This window comes from Aquarana catesbeiana, linkage group LG06, assembly GCF_042186555.1.
Source record: "Aquarana catesbeiana isolate 2022-GZ linkage group LG06, ASM4218655v1, whole genome shotgun sequence".
NCBI lineage: Eukaryota > Metazoa > Chordata > Amphibia > Anura > Ranidae > Aquarana > Aquarana catesbeiana.
Window position 1 is genome coordinate 18692001 of NC_133329.1, and position 24679 is coordinate 18716679.

Below are 24679 nucleotides of genomic sequence, written 5' to 3' on the forward strand. Positions count from 1 at the left end.
TCAGTGCACGTTTAATACAGAGTATATTTGAGTGCATTTGGTGCTCATTTACCGCAGTATATTGCAGTGCATTGGTGCACTTTTAACGCAGTATATTTCCGTGCATTATTGATGTTTACTGCAGTATATTTCAGTGCATTAGTGCACGCTTAACGCAGTAAATTTCAGTGTGGTATTGCACGTTTACAAGCAGTATATTTCAGTGCATTAATACGCGTTTAACGCAGTATATTTCGGTGCATTATTGCATGTTTACCACAGTGTTGCTGTGCATCAGTGCACATTTAACGCAGTATATTTCAGTGCATTATTGCACGTTTACTGCAGTATATTTTAGTGAGTTAGTGCATGTTTAATGCAGTATATTTCAGTGCATTATTGCACATTTACTGCATTATATTTCAGTGCACGTTTAACGCAGTATATTTTAGTGCGCTATTGCACGTTTACCTCAGTTTATCACTGTGCATTAGTGCACGTTTAACGCAGTATATTTCAGTGCATTAGTGCACTTTTAATGCAGTATATTTACATGCGTTATTGCACGTTTATCGCAGTATATTGCAGTGCACTTTTGCACATTTAATGCAGTATATCAGTGCGTTGGTGCACATTTAACGCAGTATATTTCAGTCCATTAGTGCAAGTTTACTGCACTATATTTCAGTAGGTTGGTGCATGTTTAATGCAGTATATTTCCGTGTGCCAGAGCAGTTTTTCTGCAGTACAGTATATTGTAGAGTGTCGGTGGAGTGTCTCTATGTAGTGAGTACTCAAGTTAAAGTGCACCAAACACCACTTTCAATTGATTAAAATGCATCCACGTACACATTTCCCCATCTTTGTTACATTTTGTTAATAACCCCCCTATCATGTCTGGGAGGCCAACAGGGAGAGGCAGACTTTCCCATGACACTGTAAGGGGGCCATCGGCATCTGTGTCCACAGGCAAAGGTGGATGTGGTTCATCTTTAGGCAGGGCATCATTTCCTCTGTTTACTGATGTTGTCCCAAGCAAAGACTAGTGCGTAGTCCACCACAGCTGCGAGAGTGGCTTATTCTGCCTCTATAGGGTTATGATGTGAAGGCACCACCGACACCCAAAGACCAATCTTTCTGTCACTGTTTGGCTGGGGCATATAATTATAATTTTTGACAGCAAGGCCAATTCTTGCTTTCTTCAAGAGTACCTCTATAAAGTTACAGTGTGAAGGCACCACCAATACTCAAAGCCCAATTTTTTGGCACCTGTTACATCTATCCAAAGTCTGCAAAAAAGGCACCGGAATTTATCCAAAAAATCTTGAATCTTGTTCTGAGTGCACTAAATTGTGGCCTCATCATACAGATGGGCTCCCCAAACCGTAGTTTATGAAATAAATAAAGCTTGCAGGGAAAATGTCATTTTTTGGGCTTTATAAATGTCTCGGGATGGTCTGATGGGGAAATGTTCTAACTCGAATGGCGAACCCTATTGAAGTCTCTAGGAGCTGAACAGGAAAAATCAAAAGTGCCCAATTTGAAGGCTTATATGCAAGTACAGTAATTGGCCATAAAAGGGGTATGGGGATCTGGGTACTACCCTGGGGGACGTGTATCAATAACATTTTTTTTTTTTTTAAAACAATCGTTTTCTGATTTTAATTATGCTTAAAGGGCAACACTAAAAATGAAAAATTCCTTTAAATATAGTGCCTGGGGTCTCCCCTTAATGTGCCTGTAATGTGGCACATCTGTAGCATATACAGAACATGCTGCAGCAAAAATGAAATTTCTAGAGAAGAAAAGCCGAGTAAAATCCCATTTAAAATTCGCAATTACAATTGCCAGCACCTGGCTATTGAAAATACAGTATAAAGAAAAAAATGGCATGCCCCCCCCCCAAACCATACCAGGCCCTTATCCGGGCATGCAGCCTGGCAGGTCAGGAAAAGGGAGAGGATGAGCGAGCACCCCCTTCTGAACCATACCAAGCCATATGTCCTCAATATGGGGGGTTGGGTGCTTTGGGGCTGGGGGATTCTGACCCCCACCCCAAAGCACCTTGTGGGACAAGGGCTTCTTCCTGACAACCCTGGTCTGTTGTTGTGGGGGTCTGCGGGTGGGGGCTTATCAAAATCTGGATCTGGGGGCCCTCTTGTTAAAAAGGGCTTCCAGAATCCAATAAGCCCCTCTGCCTGCAGACCCAAAAACCACAGCCCAGGGTTAACAGGAAGAGGCCCTTGTCCTCATCAACATGGGCACAAGGTGCTTTGGGGGGCAAAGCCCCCCTTGCCCCAAAGCACCCACCCCCCCATGTTGAGGGCATGTTGCCTGGTATGGTTATAGAGGGGGGGGTGCTCGCTCATCCCTCCCTTTTTCTGACCTGCCAGGCTGCATGCCCGGATTAGGGTCTGGTATGGAATTTGAGGGAACCCCATGTTGTTTTAAAAAAAAAAATTGGCGTGGGGTTCCCCTTAACCATTTTCCCACTGGGCACTTAAACCCCCTTCCTAGCCAGGCCAATTTTCAGATTTCAGTGCTCTCACATTTTGAATGACAATTACTCAGTCATGCAACACTGTACCTATATGAAATTGTTGTCCTCTTTTCACACAAATAGAGCTTTCTTTTGGTGGTATTTAATCACCGCTGTTTTTTTTTTTACTTTTCGCGCTATAAATGAAAAAAGACCAAAAAATATGTAATAAAATGCTTTTTTCTTTGTTTCTGTTTTACAATTATGCAAATTAGCAATTTTTCTTCATTAATTTTGGCCAAAAGTTATACTGCTGCATATCTTTGGTACAAATAACCCAAATAAGCATATATTATTTGAAGGTTATAGAGTCTACAAGCTATGGTGGAAATCATTGAAAATTGATCACACCTGATGTACTGAAGACACTAACAAGCCAGGAAAGTACAAATACCCCCCAAATGACCCCTTTTGGAAAGTAGACATTCCAAGGTACTCAGTAAGAGGCATGGTGAGTTTTTTTTTAAGTTGTCATTTTTTCCCACAATTCTTTGAAAAATAATGATTTTTTTCCACAAAATTTCCATATTAACAGGTTATGTCTCTCACATGGTATATGCATATCACAAATTACACCCCAAAATACATTTTGCTACTCCTCTTGAGTATGGTGATAACACATGTGTGAGACTTTTACACAGCCTTGCCACATACAGAGGCCCAACATGCAAGTAGCACCTCCAGGGTCCACTAATAGGGTGGCACTGATGAGTACTCACTTATGTGCACTGATGTGCACTATTGGGCACTGTAGTGGCACTGATGAGCACTGTAGTGGTACTGATGTGGCACTGATGGGCTCTGCAGTGGCACTGATGGACACTGTAGTGGCATTGATGGCACAGATGAGCACTGTAGTGGCCTTAGTGGCACTGATGTGGCATTGTAGAGCACTGTAGTGGCACTGATGGCACAGATGAGCACTGTAGAGGCACAGATGAGCACTGTAGAGGCACATATGAGCACTGTGGTGACACTGATGTGGCACTGTAGTGGCACTGATGGCAAAAATGAGCACTGATGTGGCACTATAATAGCACTAATGAGCACTGTAGTGGCACTGATGTGGCACTGTAAAGAAATGTAGTGGCACTGATGAGCACTGTAGTGGCATTGTGGATCACTGATTGGCACTGTAGTGGCACAGGGGGCCCTGATGTGGCACTGATAGACACTGCAGTGGCATAGGGGTCTCTGATGGGCACTGTAGTGGCACAGGGAGCACTGATGTGGCACTTATATGCAAAAATAAAATGAAGGCTTACGGCTACTGCCCAGCCAAGGCCTTTATCCCAGGAGGGAATCTGATGTCAGCTCACAAAGGGGGCTTATTCCAATAAAGCAAAACAGGTGATCTTAGCTTCTCTTAGGATTCAAATAAGGTTAGCTCCATATTCAGTGGACATGAATGTCAGGGTGACCCAAAAAGAAAAAACTCACCATAGTGTAAAACCTAATACAACTTTATTCTTAAGAAGGTAATGCGCTTACAATTAGGAGATGATAAAAATAATTTGTAAAAATCCGGCCGGCCTGCATGAACTACCCATCCTTCCGGGACCATAAACAACGCAGTGACGTCAGCACATTCCTCCTCCTGACACTGAATGGCACTGATGGGCTTTGTAGTGGCACAGGGGGCACTGTAGTGGCATAGGGGGCACCGATGTGGCACCGTGGGCACTGATGGACACTGTAGTGGCACAGAGGGCACTGATGTGGCACTGTAGTGGCACTGGGGGCACTGATGTGGCACTGATGGGCAAAATGGGCACTGATGTTGCACTGATGGGCACTGTAGTGGCACAGTGGGCACTGATGGGCACTGTAGTGGCACAGGGGGGACTGATGTAGCACTGTAGTGGTACAACAGGAACTGATGTGGAACTGATGGGCACTGTAGTGGCACAGGGGGCACTGATGTGGCACCGATGAGTGCTGTAGGGCACTGTGAAGCACAGTAAAAATCAATTAGACTTTCTGTGCTTTACTCCATCTCTCTCCTCTGCTTACGAGGAGAGAGCTGAACCACTGCATGACCCAGATTGTTTACATTGAGATTGCTCCCTCATTGGACGGAGCAATTATGTGGTAAAGGCCTGCTGTCATTGGCCCTTTACTGTGATCCGTGATGCGCCAGGTCCATTGAACTGGCAAGCACGGACACTTCTGTGCGCGAGAGGTAGGGAGGCTGTCCCTTGACGCCCTCCCAGAACTAGCCAACTGCGCTGTAGCCATCATTCGGCTATGGCCCAGTCAACAAGTGGTTAAAATCCAAACCAGACCCCAAGGGCCTGGTATGGACTGGGGGGGCCCACACCTTTCTTTTCTTAATTTTTTTTTTACCGGCACTTTTAGTTTAATTCAGCTGTCAGCGGGAAACCTATTGACAGCTAATGACTCATCGGTTATTAAGGACGCGGCAGCCGGCTTCCTGGTCCCGCTCCTTAACAACCAGCTTACACTGAGCACAGAATGCACTGTGCAGCGCTCAGTGCATTACAGGGTGTTCCTCGGGGCGAACACCCTGCAAATTCGGATGTTCATTGAGCAGCTGAACAGGCAAATGTGCAGCCCGCACTCATGCTCGGGCCGAAACATTCGCTCATCCCTATAATTGTCATTATTGCTACAGTGGGCTCTATACACGGCACAGATGTGCCACTTTACAGTCAGACTAAGGGGACCCACCAGGCACTATATTTAAAGATATTTTTCATTTTTATTGGTTTTATCATTTTTATGGTTTCACTTTAAGCATCAGTAAATCACTGCTCATTTAAAAATTATGTTTTTTGCAAACTTGATTTTCATTGATACATGTCCCCCAGGCCAGTACCCGGACCCCTATAACCATTGTATGCCCAATTACTTGCATATAAGCCTTCAAAATGGGCACTTTTGAGTTTTTCCAGTTTAGGTCTCATAGACTTCAGTGGGGTTTGTTATTTGGCTCGTTTGCAATGTTTGAAAGTCATGCTGCGAACCGAACCGGGGGGGGGGGGGGGGTGTTTAGCACATGTCAAGTTGCCATTGATTGTTTAGGACTGAGGGTTTGATGCCTTACTACAAGAACAAAATACAAAGGGTTACCTGTGTTTAAAAAAAATACCTAGCAAAGTCTCTGTCCACCGATATGGGAAGGATGTTCTTTTTTCGATAGAAACAAATTAAACCACCCTTCATCAGGGGTTATTGCCTCTTTTTTCCCCATCAGCTGTTGTTTCTGAACACTTTTTTAATATGGAACTATTTTTTTTTTTTCTTGGATGGAGTAGAGAAGAGTTAGACTTAAAGAGTTAGAGTTAAATCTTTTATTGAGTTATGATTTATCTACATAATCTCTTAAAAACAAAGCTTTTTTTCATCATGCCTACAAAATTAAGTTTAAGTATATTTGTGAGATTGCTAAGATCCCATTGGAAGGAATAGCTTACTGATTATTTTCCATTCAACATTTAACCCAGTAGGTACACATAAATTGTATTCAGGAAGTCACATAAAGTTGGTCACATGTGTATACCAAGATGCCTGTTAAAGATTTTATGAACAAGATACAATCTGAAGCCCAGACTCAGAGGTGCTGAGTGCCAAAAGTATAACAGTAATCCATAATTAATGTTTCAATTGCAGGGAATCAATAGTGACTGTGTATTCTTCTCAACATCTCCGTGATCCTGCAGAACAGAAAATCAGAGTGTTACATTCCTCAAAAGCTAGAATGAGTTTATAATACTAACTGGGTGTGAAAATAAACATAAAGGCCATGGCACAATGGCCATCTTGTTATTGGCACATTGCTGTTTCCTATACACGGCAGAGAAATATCCATCTGTTTCCATGGCGTTACTCGCCCTCTGGTTGGATGAGTGAGGTGCCAATCCATTACTGGCATTTTTGCAGCATTTCTGCTACTTAAAGCAGACTTCCACCCATAATTTAATCTTTGTCTCAACGGGTATAGCCCTGCAAGTTGAATAACATTAAGATCATTTTTTTTTTCTTACTCTGTTTAGCTTGTTGTTCGGGTGTCTTGTGTATTTTTGCTCCTTCGGGGGCCGCAGCAATGTACGTCATTTCCTGCAGCGCCTCTGCTCCTGGGAAATGTGTGACATCATTCCCAGAAGTCAGTGGGCTGCCTGTTGTGAAGGCAACCCGAGACAATCACCGCGCTGCACCCTGTGTGTAAAGCGCATGTGCGAGATCAGGCGGTAGGAAATGAATGGCCTCTATGGTAGGTAAAAGATAAACATATTGAAGGCTAGTACCATCATCCAGGAATCTATAATATAAAGAAATTGGGAGCCTGGTCCCCAATCAGGCCACCAAAAGAACATGAGGGCATTTGGACTATTGCGGTACAATAATAAATTAGTATATAAAATTGGATAATCAGCAATGATATAAAATTTGTACAGTTGATTTTATTGATGCAGAAAATAATCAACAGTTACACGATGAAACATGATAACAGTACAGATATCTATCCAATAAAATCATTTAGCCCCAAAGGGGAATTATACAGTGGAACGATTGATCACAGAATTAATAATCCTCGACTAGTTTCGCGGACCATAGCCGCTTCATCAGGAGGGATTCTGTAGATAGGTTTCAACTGTTTAAAGAAAAACAAGACAAACATAGTATAATTGCCAGAGAACATGAGCAGTAAAACCTTGTAATAAAGCATCAATTTTAAGCTAGGTATTGGTAAGAAATTATTAAGGGGGGAGGGAGCAATTCTGCTTACCCATGTCCCCACAGACATCAGGCGCAGGACCATGCCACCGAAAAATCTTAACACGTGATTTACCCAATCATGTGTTCCATGTCCTTAGCCATTGTGTGTATATTTACACACAGTCCTTGCGTTGCAAGGTTCTCCATGGGTCTCTGTTATGTATGTGTTTGTATTGGTCCTTTAGGGTACTTGTCCCTTATTACTTATTATTAAAATTTGATATGATACCTTGTACTTTTATTATCCAACAATGTTTACATATTTACATTGCTGATAACCCCCTCAATACTTTCTATACCGGAGCCTTCTTCTCCCCCTTTCTTGTCCCTATGATGGGCACCGGCGCGAGACCTTCCGCCTGTGCTCTTCCGCGGCGGCCCGGTGGGATCCCTGGCGGATGGGTTTCCCCATTAACACGGGGCCGATCCCTCCTCTTGCACTAGCCCTGGCAGGGAATCCCTCCCCTTAGCCTTAGGGCTGGTGCGCATGCGTGCGCACGATCCCTCGTGCTCGTGTCATGTGGTATCCCTGACCCTGTGACGTCATGTGCCGGCGCCCCTCTGGCATCTGGTCAGCGTCACACGGTTGGGAGCTATAAATAACAGGCATTGCCTGTTCAGTGACGGTCTGGACTCTTATACCCGGGATTACATGTGGTAGCTAGCTTCTAGTAAGCTATCCATCAACCACTAGCGTAACTATTTTTACCCTTGCAGTCCCTCAATTTGAGGTACTGCTACTATTGTTTATCTGTTACCGTTTCCTTCCCTATAGGTGCCCCGGGTCGGGTGGTTACCTTCCAATGTGTTCCCACCCTCTGCCGGTAGCCCCTAACGTTACCCTGGATGGCCACACTTCGGCTTCTGCCCTTCGAGTGGTGTCCTCCCGGCCACATTTTTTTCCTGTACCAGTACCAGGTATCTTCTTGCCTCCTACTCACCTCACTTTTATTCACAACCCTTCTTCTCTTCCATTCCCTTCCTCCCCTTTCCCCCCCTCCTTTTCCTTCCCCTGTCCACAGCCCATTCCTTTTCCCCCTTTCCCTCCCCTTTCTGCTTCCCCTCCTTCTCCCCCCCCTCCCCTTCCTTGCTCCCCTGCCTTCCCTTCTTTCCCTTTTCTCCTTCCCCTCCTCTCTCCCCCACCCCCTTTCGTCCTCCCTCCATGTTTTCCTGCACTTTCATTGTTAACACATCTTATTAGATTATTTTCACAATCTACACCTTACTTTATATTTTTATTGCTTTCAGCGTTGTTCATACACTTTCACCTTCACTTTTCTTCTCCCTCCTTCTCTTCTTTTCCTATGTGTAATATGTTCATTCTATTACCTCACACCTTCCCAACAATTGTTTCCTTCACCATTCACATTTCACATACCATCTTGTTTCTAGTCTGGCAATTCCAGTACACTCAATCTTTTACTTTAATTATCCAGATCCTCATCCGTCATGTTTATAGCTCCCCTGGGTCGCCGAGGGAGATCAATTTTCGGTGGCATGGTCCTGCGCCTGATGTCTGCGGGGACATGGGTAAGCAGAATTGCTCCCTCCCCCCTTAATAATTTCTTACCAATACCTAGCTTAAAATTGATGCTTTATTACAAGGTTTTACTGCTCATGTTCTCTGGCAATTATACTATGTTTGTCTTGTTTTTCTTTTTGATTAAACAGTTGAAACCTATCTACAGAATCCCTCCTGATGAAGCAGCTATGGTCCACGAAACTAGTCGAGGATTTTTAATTCTGTGATCAATCGTTCCACTGTATAATTCCCCTTCGGGGCTAAATGATTTTATTGGTTAGATATCTGTACTGTTATCATGTTTTATCGTGTAACTGTTGATTATTTTCTGCATCAATAAAATCAACTATACAAATTTTATATCATTGCTGATTATCCATATTTATTTACTAATTTTTTATTGTACCGCAATAGTCCAAATGCCCTCGAGATCAGGAGGTGCAGGTGCCGTGCTGGAGGACACTGGAGCCACTACCCCCTCAGCCCACCACCCGCCACCTAGAAGGGGACCGCCATGCTGGAGGACACTGGAACCACTGCCCCCCACAGCTCACCACCCGCCACCTAGATGGGGACCACCATGCTGGAGGACACTGGAACCCCTGCCCCCCACAGCCCACCACCCACCACCTAGATGGGGTCCACCATGCTGGAGGACACTGGAGCCACTGCCCCCCTGCAGCCCACCACCCGCCACCTAGATGGGATCTGCCGTGCTGAAGGATACTGAGCCACTGCCCCCCAGCCAACCACCCGCCACCTAGATGGGGTAAGTGCCGGACCATCCGACTGGCAGACAGCGTGGGGGGAGGGGGTGTGGTTGTTTGCTGTCCCCCTTCCCCCCCCCAAAAAAAAACAGCCACTGCATTTTACTATTAACCAAAATCTCTGAGGAATGTTCCCAACACCTTGTTGCCACGAAGAATGAAGGCAAAAGTGGGTCCAACCCGTTACTAGCAAGGGGGACCTAATAAAGTGGCTGGTGAGTGCAGGTCACCTTACATATTTCTAGGTGACATTGGGGTTGGTTTACTAAAGGCAAATAGACTGAGCGCTCTACAAGAGCATTTGCTTCAGACCTTAGTAAATGAGATGAAGATTCACTTTAGAAAGAATACCCAATCACATGCAAGGAAAATAAAAAAATGGCATATTTGCTTGAACATGATTGGATGATGGAAGTCAGTAGAGCTCCCCCTCATTTTCTAAGCTCTGGGGCAACTGCACTTGCAGATTTCTCAGAATATTTGCCTTTAGAAAATCCACCCCCATGGTGTCACTCAAATCACATCCACACTGTTATTTATTTATTTCAGGTACTTATGTAGCGCTGTCAATATACACAGCGCTTTAGATATACATTGTACACTCACATCAGTCCCTGCCCTCCAGGAGCTCACAATTTAAGGTCCCTAACACACATTCATTCTATACTAGGGACAATTTATACAGGATCCAATGAACCTACCAGCATGTCTTTAGAGTGTGGGAGGAAACCAGAGAACCCGGAGGAAACCCACGCAGCCACAGGGAGAACATGCAAACTCCAGGCAGATGATGTCATAGTCTGGATTTGAACCAGCCACCCTTTTTGCTGCTAGGTGAGTTTTAACTGTTAGTGAGAAATTTAACTCTTGCTTTTTTTTTTTTTTTTTTATAATCAAATTTTTTTTTTTTCTGTTATACTTTTCACAATTCACAATTAAACATCCTTAATTTCATATTTTACAATAATTACGCAGGATTAACATATTGAACATTAATAAGAGACCAATTGGTAACATCGTTCTCTTACAACTGACCCTATCCCCTCCCCCAAAAAAAAAAAAAAAGGGGGGAATGAAAAAACCGCTGCCCGTCTCAACCCCCTCCCTCCCCCGACATATGTTCGACAACCAAATATATCCTGTGATTGATGAGATCCCCAATTTTGTGCGTATTGGTCTGTGTATCCAATTCCACATTGACACCCCCCAAAAAAAAAAAAAAAAAGGGAAAACCCCCAGCCCCGTCCATACATTCCCCGTGTTTATTATTGTTATTCTGTAATTGTTCCTCACTTCTAAGAAAAAAGAAAACCCACCACTCTTGCTGAACACAGTGCTGTCCATGTCCACACCCTTCTTCTCAGTCCAGTACTGATACTATCCCCTTAAGCTCTTTGCTGACATGAGCGTCACTTGGAACGTGCTCATATGAGTTCAAAGGTTGTTGCCAGTAAAGGGTTAATCCTCTTCTTAAAAAAAACAATGACAGCATCAACGGCACCCCCCCCCCAATCCACTGACATACCGTGACACCCCAATGATTAGCCTAACTCACCGATTGGGGAAGCTTGCTATACGCCCAACACACCAAATTCTTCACTGCGATCTCATGCAAAAAACTGCAGAAGTGAAAGTGAAACTTTGTATCAGAACCGTTATTAGTGCAGAGACAGGAAGGAGGGGGCCTCACATTACAATACCATGATAACATCAATACTAAGGAAGCTGATTTCTGGAGATCTCCCCAATGGGCACACAGAATAAAACACAAACACATCGGGGTTAATTTACTATAACTGGAGAGTGTAAAATCTGGAGCAGCTCTGCATAGAAACCGATCGGCTTCCAGGTTTTATTGTCAAAGCTTAACCACTTGCCGACCAGCCTCTGTCGTTACAGGTCGGCACGTTCCCGCAAATAGCCATCGGTGTACAGCTAGGGGTTGCTACCTTTTCTTCAAGTCAAACCCGTACACTTTAGCGGCGCACAGCAATCTTTTTTTTATAGTATAAACTATACATATATTTTGCTAGTAAAGTGGTTGTAAACCCTTTACAACCACTTTAACCTACAGGTAAGCCTAGATTAAGGCTTACCTGTAGGTGCATGAAATATCTCCCAGACCTGCACGGTCTAGGAGATATTTGCAAGTCGCCGAAGGGCGATTTCTTCTGCGCACGCGCCGGAGTTAGAAGCGGCACGCTGTGCCGTTTCTAGCTTGGGTCAAGCCGTTAAAGGCGCGCATGCGCGGGAGTGACATCACGCGACGTCACGCGACTCCGGCTATTTACAAAGCCGGAGTTCGTGGCCCTGGAAGGAAGAGGGGTGAAGAATGGATGCTCGCTACTAGTGAGGAAGACGGGGACATCGCGGGCTTCTCCTGCAAGTAAGTGTCACATAATGGGCTACTATGCGATGCCCATTATGCTTTACCTTTCCAGGGAAACAAAGAGGAAGTATCACCCATCAGGGTTTACTTCCTCTTTAAATAACATTTCTAATCATATGAAGTTAATACCAAGAGTCCCCCTTTACATCAGTGTCCACAGAGTTCCCCTTTTACATCTGAACTTGCAGAGTTCCCTTTCACTGTAAGGGGGCACTCTGCAGACTCTGATGTAAGGGAGAACTCTGGGGACTCTAACATAAGAGATGCTCTGGGAACCCTGATCTAAGGGGGAACACTGAGAATTCTCATGTACGGAGAGGACTCTGATGTAGGGGGGAACACTGTGGCCTCTGGTGTACAGGGGAACTCTGATGTAAGGGGTACGAATGTTATCCCCGCACAAGGGAAAAAACTGCCCAGGTATAAAGTTGAAAGTTGCTCTCCAGAGACAAGGTGCTGGCTAATGCTAGTTGAAGCTGTGTGCAAACAGGAAATTCCGGACAGCCGCTCTCCAGGAATTTATAATCCAAATTGTTTTATTATAAAATCAGAAACATGTCATACAGGACATCATTGACAGAGTGTGCAGACGATCAGCTAACGCGTTTCGCACTATGCCAAGTGCTTACTCATAGCTAGTGAGAATAAAAAATAAGACTTCATATATACTATCCATTATTTATCATGTGACCAGGTAATCAGCCCAAAATACACAACAGCTGAAATTCAGTTGTGAAGTGTGTGGGTGTTTGTCAGTGATTAATGAACACTAGAAATTAAAAAAAAAGGGGGTCACAATGAATGTGGAGTGTATACGTATAAGCAGCGGAAGGATTAACGAATACTAAAATTAGTTAATATGAATTTAAAATACGTGAAAAAGATGTGTAAAAATCTATATGTGTGTGATCAGAAAAAATGGGAAAAGAACAAAATTAAAATGAAATGGTATATAAACTAGGTGAAATCTCGATATGTGATGAGTGCCTGTATAGAGGTGTATAATGTTGTACTCTAGTGTAAGCAGAAACCAACTTGTGATTAGCATAAAAAATCGTAGTGAAGAAATAAATGAAACGATAAAAATAAAAGTGAATGATGATATGGTTGGAATGTCAGGAAATTGAACTCGTGTGCATATTCAATAAAATGAGTGACGTCTGTGACCAAAACGCATGTAGATGTGCATGAGACTAGTATATGTTATATGATCTGCGTTATAAAGAGTACTTGGTCACATGAAGGAGAAGAGAGGGGCATATAAATGTTTACTCTCACTGCTCTCAATAAAAATTGCACAATTATGTCAAAGTTGAATACATTTGTGGTTCACATTTGTACATGTATCATATAAGACAAATTTTCGTGGTTTATAGAAACAGAGTATTGCTACTGAGCAGACTAAAACCGAGATGAACAAATACAATGGGATACCTTGACAAAGAGAACAAAACAAAGACTTATGCCGCGTACACATGGTCGGACTTTCCGGCATACTTGGTCCGGCGGACCAGAGTGTGCCGGACAATCCGCCCGTGTGTGGGCGGCGGCGGACTTTTCCGGCGGACTTCTTCCCAAAAGCCCGCCGGACCTAGATTTGAAGAAAGTTTCAAATCTTTCCGTCGGACTCAGTTTCGGGCGGAAAGTCCGCTCGTGTGTGTGCTGGTCCGACGGAAAGCCCGCTCGTGTGTAGGCTGGTCCGACAGACCAAATACGACACGAGGGCAGGGTATTGCATCTCGCGCTCGCTGCAATAGGAAAAACAAATCTTCCTATTGCGGCGAGCGCAGGGCATACCAGGCCCTTAGGTCTGGTATGGATTATAAAGGGGAACCCCTGCGCCGAAAAAACGGCGTGGGGTCCCCCTAAAATCCATACCAGACCCCGATCCGAGCACGCAGCCCGGCCGGTCAGGAAAGGGGGTGGGGACGAGCGAGCGCCCCCCCCCCCCTCCTGAACCGTACCAGGCCGCATGCCCTCAACATGGGGGGTGGGTGCTTTGGGGGAGGGGGGCGCCCTGCGCCCCCCCCAAAGCACCTTGTCCCCATGTTGATGAGGACAAGGGCCTCTTCCCGACATCCCTGGCCATTGGTTGTCGGGGTCTGCGGGCGGGGGCTTATCGGAATCTGGGAGCCCCCTTTAATAAGGGGGCCCCCAGATCCCGGCCCCCCACCCTATGTAAATGAGTATGGGGTATTTTATTAAACAGCTCCGGGGAGGGGGGATCTTCCTCCGGCTTCGGGGGTCTTCTTCCGGCTTCGGGGGTCCCTCCGCTTCATCTTCTCCCGGCGTCCGGTTGGTTCTTCTCCGCTCTCCGGCCTCTTCTCCCGGTGTCGCAGGTCTTCGGCCGGCCCCTCTGCTGTCTTCATGTAGCTCTATTGCCAGCGGAGGTCCGGACTTCTGGGCTTCTTGGCTTCTCTTCTCTTCTCTTCCCCCAGATGTTGACACGACGCTCTCTCCGGCTGGACTGGTCTCTGAGGGCTGCGTTGTGACTTATATAGGCGGAGACCCCGCCCCCATATGATGTCACAGTCCTTGGGCATGCTGGGACTGTGACGTTTTACCACGCCCCCTAAAACGTCACAGTCCCAGCATGCCCAAGGACTGTGACATCATATGGGGGCGGGGTCTCCGCCTATATAAGTCACAACGCAGCCCTCAGAGACCAGTCCAGCCGGAGAGAGCGTCGTGTCAACATCTGGGGGAAGAGAAGAGAAGAGAAGCCAAGAAGCCCAGAAGTCCGGACCTCCGCTGGCAATAGAGCTACATGAAGACAGCAGAGGGGCCGGCCGAAGACCTGCGACACCGGGAGAAGAGGCCGGAGAGCGGAGAAGAACCAACCGGACGCCGGGATAAGATGAAGCGGAGGGACCCCCGAAGCCGGAAGAAGACCCCCGAAGCCGGAGGAAGATCCCCCCCCCGGAGCTGTTTAATAAAATATTTTAAAAACCTGTGTAGTGTGTTTTATTACTTACACTTTTTTCCTAGGTAAATGGGTAGGGGTACCATGTACCCCATACTCATTTACATAGGGTGGGGGGCCGGGATCTGGGGGCCCCCTTATTAAAGGGGGCTCCCAGATTCCGATAAGCCCCCGCCCGCAGACCCCGACAACCAACGGCCAGGGTTGTCGGGAAGAGGCCCTTGTCCTCATCAACATGGGGACAAGGTGCTTTGGGGGGGGGGCGCAGGGCGCCCCCCTCCCCCAAAGCACCCACCCCCCATGTTGAGGGCATGCGGCCTGGTACGGTTCAGGAGGGGGGGGCGCTCGCTCGTCCCCACCCCCTTTCCTGACCGGCCGGGCTGCGTGCTCGGATCGGGGTCTGGTATGGATTTTAGGGGGACCCCACGCCGTTTTTTCGGCGTAGGGGTTCCCCTTTATAATCCATACCAGACCTAAGGGCCTGGTATGCCCCGCGACGGGGCTCGCAAGGTGTCAATCTCGCCGATAAAAGCGGCAAGATTGACATCCTTTTCTAGTCCCGTCGCACCTGAGTCACGTTCAAAATGAACGGACTTGTCCGTGTGTGGGCAAGTCCGTTCATTCTGAAAGTCTGCCGGAACTCCGGCGAAAGTCCGTCGGAAAGACGGGCGGACTTAGCCCGCCGGAAAGTCCCGGCGTGTGTGGGCAAGTCCGTCCGTTTTAAAATCCGGCGCACCTGGCGGACAAAGTCCGTCGGAAAGTGTGCCGGACCAAGTAGGATAGAAAGTCCGACCGTGTGTACGCGGCATTAGGCCTCTTTCACATGGACGATCCGTATGTCCGTTTTTCATCCTTCCGTTTTCGGATGAAAAACGGACATACATTCATCCCTATGGAGCGTCGGATGTCAGCGGTGACATGTCCGCTGACATCCGACCCCGCTCCGATCCGAAAAGTGTAACGGAGGAAAAACCTACTTTTCCATCCGTTTTCGGATCGGATCGGGTGACGACGGACACTACGGTCCGTCGTCATCCGATCCCCCCCATAGGGGAGAGCGGCGCTCTGACAGGTCCGTCGCTGCACAGTGTGCAGCGATGCACCTGTCATCTTCCTGCTCAGCGGGGATCGGCGGAGCGATCCCCGCTGAGCCAGCGGATGTTCACGGGGCGGATCATCACTGATCTGCCCCGTGAGAAAGAGGCCTAAAAGCCTTCATCACTTTATACATGTAGATACACTTCTTGTACCGTGAATAAGATCTTGAATACTGTAATAAAAAAGAATCGTTTAATAAGCATAAAACTGCATTTATAACGAAACTAAATCTTGTGTGAGCATATATACATGTGACAAAATGTTTCCGCACACAAAACTGTGTTTGTGTGTGAGTGTGTGTGTGTGTGTGTGCGTGCGCAGGAAAATCCACACCTGCCGAAACAGTGCGTTTTCTATATCGATAAAATCGCGCACATGCACACACATCAAGACCGTGCTTGTAGGGACTACAATATTTAGTGAAAGGAACATCGTTGTGTCAATATGTGCATGTAAAAAAATACATATAAATACATATATCCTTCCCCATGTATGAGACTATTCCACTCCATGTGTAGTTCAATACACTGGATGACAGCATATAACTGGAAATCTACTAACCTATCATGGCAACAAGTAATAAATAAAATGGAGCGCCTCAAACTTTCTGAGTGGATTTATCACACCCTTAACAACACTATCCATGTTCACCAAAGAAAATGGGCCTTTTGGAACCCAACCTAAGTAAATTAATATAACATTATCATATCTACCTATTACCTAATGTTGATATAGTGATCTGCCTTATATTATGTGTGTATAATCCTACTCTTATCACCACTATCACTTTTGTAACATAAGGTTATATAACTTTTGTTTTGTTTTTTTTTTATATCTTTTTCTTTTGTACCGATGTATTACATTAATGTCAACTATACCGAATGTCTATTACCTAAACTTCCAAATAAATGCTTTTGTAAACAAAAAAAAAATACATATATAAATAGAACCTCATAATGAATTTCCAGAAAAAGAGATGAAATCAGATTTAATTGCAGATTCCCAAAGTGAGGGGTAAGAAAAAGAAAAAGAAAAAGAAAAACTCCCACAAGTTAGTCAATTATGTTGTATATAATGGGGTATTTAATATGTTCACATCAATATTTCAAAAATGTGTTTAAATACTGAAACTTTTTGTTACTATGTTGAACTGTGGTGAAAGAGTTTTTTAAAGATGTTAAAACGTATCAAATTCAACATAAAATAAACCACTTTGGTTAACAACTGAGATACAGACATGTCTATACTGCTTAAAAAAGGAGGTATAAACACTTCGTCTTGGACATGATAATGTGTGGATGAACATGGAGAAGATTATGTGGTTTGTCCCTGAAGCTGGTAATTATCATGTCATTGGTAATTTGATAGCAACCTATAAGTTTGTTTTATTGAATTTGATTTAATTTATTCCAGTATAGTTTTTAAAACTGGATTACTGCAACAGGGGACCGCTATAAAGTTCTGGAGTATTTCGAGGCTTCCTATTATCATATAAAATGGCAAAAGGCAAAAAGAGGGGAAGAAGAAAGGTGAAGGATGAAACTATAGCCATAATGTCTTAGTGAAAAAATGTGTGTCTGCATATGCAGCGATCCGTAATTATGTGAACAGGTGAAAACCTGCATGGATTCCATTAAAAGAATACACTATATGTGTCTCAAACTCTATAGAAGTAAAATTTGAAAGTACGATATCGCCGTGTGTATGAGCGCTGTTACCAATCGGTGTTACATAGTCCTAGGAAAAGGAAACTGAAATTGAATCCCAACATATATGTAGGTGGATCTATGGTAATAGTGATAAAGTAAACTTGGATCGCGGTAAGCCCATATGTATATGTTTGTAAGAACTGTAGCCATAATGACTTGGTAAAAATATATTTATGTCGGAGGCAGGAGGCGGAGCCTAGCAGAGCAGACATGCATTGTTAGAGCTCCACACCGCTGAGGAGAGAAGAGAAGGACAAAGCGGAGCCTGCAGGCTCAAAAGGTATCCATTTGAACCTATTTGCCCCAGGGAACAAACTGTGAAAGTTTGGGCAGGAAATATGGTACTGGGAGGAAACCGTGGCAGAAATAAAAATCACCTCACAAAGAGCTCACAGGCACTCACTGCAGCTGAAGCAGCTCCAGTCACCTCACAAGATACAGCATCAGGGCGCTCTCACAGACAGAAAATGTCACAGCAAGACTCTCCATTTGAGTCAGATACAGAACAAATCCTCTCACAAACTTCTCCACAAGCCTCCTCAGTATCCCCAGTAATATTATTACAATTTGAAAAGATGCTTCATAAGGCTTTAAAACAAACCTCAGACCAAATAACAAAAAGCCTAACCAAAGAAATAAGAGAGCTGGGAAACCGCACCGCAGCCTTAGAAATAAAAATGGATGAAATTAAAATTACAACCCAAGAAAATATAACAGAATTGGAACAATTAAAAAAAGAGAATTTAATACTTCAAACTAAGCTCGAAGATTACGAAAATAGAGCCAGCCGTTCAAACTTGCGCATAAGGGGAATACCTGAAACTGTGACAGACCTGCAATCTACTATTACTGCTCTATTACAAGAACTAAAGCCAGATATCCCTATTGAACGTTTAGAACTGGACAGAGTACACAGAGCCCTCACAGCCAAAAAGAAAGATGGACCCCCACGTGATATAATCACAAAATTTCATTATTACAGAACGAAAGAACAAATACTAATTGCTGCAAGAGAAAAAAAGGAACTTATTTTTCAAGGACACAATTATCAAATTTTTGCTGACCTATCCCAACTTACTATTACTAAAAGACGATCCATGAAACCCCAACTAATGGAACTGCAACGCCACAACATTATGTATCAATGGGGCTTCCCCTTTTCAGTCAGATTTAACTACCAAGGTACAATTTACAGAAGCAGATCAGCAGATGAACTACAACAAACCCTTTTAAAATTAAATCTGACAGAACCCACAAGCAGCAACTCTCCCACACGCAGAAGAATGGCGTCATCTTCACCTTCAGGCAGCACCGAGAAAATTTCAGAACAAAATGGGAATCATCATTCTCACAAAAGAGGCCGTTATGCCACATCATCCATGGACCAAGAAGATTCAATGGACTGACATCCTAATTCCTGATATCTCTTCATTTATTATACTAAGAGATGGTTCTCTATAAAAAACCTATATTTATAACTGAATGTAACTGCATTCTGATAGTCACACACTGTGTGGGATCGTTACATTCCAGTTATATTTCTTATTACTTCTGATTCATATAGCCTTAGAATATATAAGTGAAATAAGGAAATTCATGTTCAGTTATATATTATCAGGTAATAACAATAGATTTATTACTTTTTAGGACAAATATGTTCAATAATCCAGAAGTAATGGAAGCTTTTTCTTTCTTTTCTTAAAACAAATATATTATTACCTAACTAGTTCCTAGAATTATGTTTTTGTTTATTCTAATCTGAAGCAATACAACCTCAATTTTATGAGTTAACATATCTAAACAGTTACATATGAATAAAATATGTAATTGTTTACTCTAAAAGGGTTAAAATCCCAAAATAATTCAAACTATCTTCATCATTACCAAAGTTATTAACAGTACCTTTCTAACTGAATTATTTAGCCTAGGGCAAGACTAACCATATACAACCACCCTGGAATAAATAATTTCAACAAAAACTATATTCTGCACTCCAATTAATGAAACATCATTTTGATGTCTTTTGACATAGCACTTCTCTCCTGTAAGCGGAAGATCCGTGTACCCCCATTAGCCCTCCTCATTCTCCCAACCATATTATGTGGGAGTGTGACGAAGGCACTTATTCCCCTGAGAGAGATATTTATTCTCTTTCACGGGTAAATTGTGATTACTTGCAAAAAATAATTTATACAATGTATCATCTAATCTCATATGTTTTTTGTTTACTCTTTACTCCAGAATTCACTGGTTTCTTTTCTATCTATTCATCTCTTCAGTCCACACAGGTTGATCTGCGCAGTCAGCTCTGCATAACAAAAAGTAAGTCAAAACTATTTGATCTATTGCCATGGCACCACTGAATATACTTTCCCTGAATGTTCAGGGAATAAATGTCCCTCAGAAAAGGACCAAAGCCTTCCGTACTTTCCATAACAAGAAGGCTCACATAGTATGCCTCCAAGAAACACACTTCACCAAAGATTCTACTCCAAAATATATTTCTCCTTTTTATCAACAAATTTACACGGCTTCTGCCTGTACCAAGCAAAGGGGAACTCTAATTGCATTTCACCGATCCACACCATTCACCTTATCATCAGAAATTAAAGACCCAGAAGGTAGATACCTGATACTCATGGGTTATATAATGGATACAGCAATCACGGTGATTTCCTACTACGCTCCTAACAAACAACCTACACCATTCCTCTCACATATATTACAAGTGATTAATACACACAAAATAGGAACAGTGATAATGTGTGGGGATTCGAACCAGGTCCTCCTCCCATTTCTAGATAAATCACCTTTTACACCATCCAAAATAACCTCTAGATTACCTTTTTCTCAACTTCTTTCCAAATACAATCTGGTAGATTCATGGAGAGAAAGTAACCCAATGAAAAAGAAATTCACTTATTTCTCGCACCCTCATCAAACTTTCACCAGAATAGATCATATTTTTCTAACAATAGGAATGATACCAGAAATTATTGCATCAGATATAATTCCGATTCCGTGGTCTGACCATAATGCAGTATACACTACTATAGCCTCAGCCATACCAAAAGCGCATGACCCAACGTGGTACTTACCGGATATAATGCTCAAACACCCACTACATCAGATGGCCATTGAACAAGCTTTAAAGGAATACATATCAATTAATAATACAACAGACATCTCCCCAATGACACTGTGGGAAGCTCATAAGCCTGTCTTGCGTGGTACAATACAAAGACAAATGGCACTATTTAAACGGGAACGCAAAAATCTAGCAAAAAAACTAGAACTCAATTTTATTGCAGCCTACATATCATTTCAAGATAATCCATCTCAGAGTACAAAATCTCATCTGGAAAAATCTAGATTGGAATACGATCTATTTCTCACTGAGTCAGTTGATAAATCCCTCAAACGCTCCAAACACAATTTCTACATGAATACAAACAAACCAGGTACATATTTGGCTCGGGCATTAAATTCAACTAACAAATCTTTCAAACCAATACGTTTGAAATTATCAAAAAATGTTTACACTTGTAATCCAGTTAAAATAGTCCATAAATTTCACTCACATCTCGCAACTTTATACAAGACAAACAATGAATTTAATCCTACAGAGGCTGAATCCTTCTTCTCAAAAATAACCTTACCTGAGTTATCTCAGAATCAAAAAAGCAGTTTGGATGAGCCTATAACTATAGATGAAGTTGTTAACGCCATAAAAGACCTAAAGCTTAACAAAAGACCAGGCCCAGACGGCTACTCGGCTTTATACTATAAAACATTCTCAGAAATACTCTCTCCCATTCTCACTGAAACTTTTAACAAACTTCTAGATGGACATTCTTTTCGGCAAGAAACACTAATGGCAATTGTTTGTATGATCCCAAAACCCCTTTCTGATGATACTTCCTGTGTGAATTATCGGCCTATCTCTCTGTTAAACCTCGATATTAAATTATTAGCAAAAATAATAGCAAAACGCCTCAATAGCATTATAGGAAAATTAATACATAGAGATCAAGTAGGCTTCATGCCAAATAGACAGGCAGGCGATAATATACGCAGGGCAGTGTTATTGGCACATATTGCTAAAAAACGGAAAATCCCTTTATGTTTTCTATCTCTCGATATTAAGAGGGCATTTGACACAGTATCCTGGCGATATATGCAATATTCATTACAAAAATGGGGTTTTGGACCCCACTTTTTAACATGGATCAAAGCATTATATAATAAACCCAAAGCCTATATAAAATATGCTGGATACAAATCTGAAGCCTTTAATATCGAAAGAGGTACCCGACAGGGTTGCCCATTATCTCCCTTATTATTTGCCCTTATATTCGAACCCATGGCCCAATACATCAGAACAAACCAAACTATAACTGACATTGAAGTAGGAGGTATTACACACAAATTATGTATATTTGCAGACGATATATTACTTTTTCTATCATCACCACAGGTCTCTGGTCCTAACTTAATACCAGCTCTTGATGGATTTGCAGCCCTATCCGGCCTTATGATTAATCCTAAGAAATGCCTAGTGCTTAATATTTCACTCACAAACATGGAATTGATCCCGGCTAGGGCTGCACTCCCATTCACATGGGCAGAAAAATCAATCCCATATCTTGGAATTAATTTAACAGCATCTCATTCTGACTTATTCTCAACCAATTATCCTCCTGTATTAAGACAGATCACAAATCTAATAAAACAATGGTCGCAACTTCCTTTATCCTGGATAGGGAAGATTAATGCAATCAAAATGACTATTCTACCCAAATTGCTTTATCTATTCAGAGTCCTCCCTATTCCAATTCCTTCCTATTTTTTGAGAATAGTACAAAAAAGAGCAACTTCGTTTATATGGGGCTCTTCTAAACCACGTATACCTATACACACACTACATCTTCCCAAAAATAAAGGAGGCCTGGGATACCCTAATTTTACTAACTAGTACAGAGCAGCACATTTGGCCAGTCTGTCCAAATACCATGCAAAACAGGAAATGCCATTATGGGTATTTATAGAGGCTTCAGAAAATGACCCTCTATTAATATCAAATTTATTATGGCTTGATCCTAAAGACCGCTTTAAAATTCATAATCCCATAACTAAACACTTCTTATCTCTCTGGGATAAACTAAAAACCAAATTTCAGTTACAATCTCCACACAATCCTCTCCTTTCTTTTATCAGAAATCCGGCCTTTTATCCGGCATGGATCTACCCAAATTCTTTTAAAGCTTGGACAACATCAGGCATTCAGACACTAAATGACTTCATAGCATCTAAATCATTCCTTTCATTCCCATCGCTTAGAGAAAAATATGATCTACCAAACTCTGAGATATTTAGATATCTCCAAATCAAAAATTTCTATACACCATTCCTAAAGGGGGATACACCATTATCCCAATTATCCATTTTTGAATCAATCTGTACAAAAGATTCATTTGCTAAAGGCACAATTTCATCACTTTATAATCAATTATATGGAGTAGCAAATCTTAATAGACCCTCTTACGTTCAGAGGTGGGAGGAGGACCTGGGACGAACTTTAGAAGACACGGACTGGTCTAACATATGGCTCACATCTAAGTCATCTTCACCCAACATCTTAGCACTGGAGACAAATTATAAAGTCCTAACTCGCTGGTACCTTGTACCCGCTAGAGTGGCAAAATATTCACCTAATACCTCAACTCTTTGTTTTCGAGGATGCCCAGAAATAGGCACATATTTACACATATGGTGGACGTGCCCAGTAATCCAAACCTTCTGGAAGGAAGTCTTCGTGATTGCATCTAAAATATTTAAAAAAATAATACAACCAGATCCATATATAACTTTACTTAATCTAAAACCGGAATGGTTAACACTCTCTCAATTCAAACTTATGATCCAACTAATAACGGCTGCAAAACAAACAGTGGCCAAGGCATGGAAATCTCCTACATTGGTACTAGCAGAAACAATTCACAGAATGAATAATACAATGTCCCATGCTAAGATGGTAGCCATCGATCAAAATCAAATTCCAAAATTTGAAAAACTTTGGCATCCTTGGATAAAACAACAGTTCCTGTCAAACTTCAATGACTCTGTCCTGTTGCCATGGTAACAGATTAAATGACTTACAGAGACACCCATTCTAAGGCTTCAAAGAGAACTAAAAAGAATAATAAACTGACGAGCGGGACAACCTTGTGGACCATACCTCTACCTTTCAACCCTTTTTCTTCTTTCTCTTTCCTTTTCTCCACCTTACGATTAAAGCTCATTATCAGAATTTATTTGACCTATATACACTCTACTTGGAAACAATATGTATAGTAGGTATAAATCATTTAAATACCTACAAAAGTAACTAAGGAAATGATATATATCTTTAATTTAGGTTTACGTGAACCCAATGTTTAATATTTGAAATTTCATGATATTTACCTATATAAACCCTACTGTAAAACAATGAGCTTACTTTATAGATCCTTGTAAACTTACTTTATGTATCTTTATAATATTGTATACTCAATAAACTTCTTTTGACAAGGAAAATATATTTATGTCCGCAGATACAGCGGTTCGTAGTTATGTGGGAAGGAGAAAACCTACATAGATTCCATCAGGGGGGGTGCACCCTGTGCATCTCAACCCTATGATGATGAGAATTTTGAGCTACGATATCGCCGTGTATATGGGCACTATTACCGATGAGTGTTGTTTAATCTTAAAAAAAGAAACTAAAACAGAAATTTCACTACACATATGTGGATTAGTCTATAAAGATGGTAGCAGGGCAAAAACAGATTACAGTAAACCCTTATGCATAAAACCAGACTATAATCTTTAAAACCGAAACGTTATATCCGACATTCCAGTGGATATATTGCTCTATTGGCTGTATCCCTGAACCTGATAATCTGTATCATTTTCTGGTTATTGAACAGTTAGTGATCCAGCATAACTACATGTAAAGAGTTTGTTATAAAATT

The 24679-nt window shown here is 42.6% G+C and overlaps 1 protein-coding gene across 1 annotated transcript in view; it reads right to left on the reverse strand.

Moving 5' to 3' along the window:
- Positions 1-5817: 5817 nt before the first annotated feature.
- The window catches only part of LOC141148207 (uncharacterized), a 186511-nt gene continuing 167649 nt past the window's right edge, over positions 5818-24679 (reverse strand). The window contains exon 6 of the mRNA XM_073635436.1: positions 5818-6195. Within this exon, the coding sequence (XP_073491537.1) occupies positions 6142-6195 (54 nt within the window). The 3' untranslated portion in view covers positions 5818-6141. The remainder of the gene's footprint in view (positions 6196-24679) is intronic.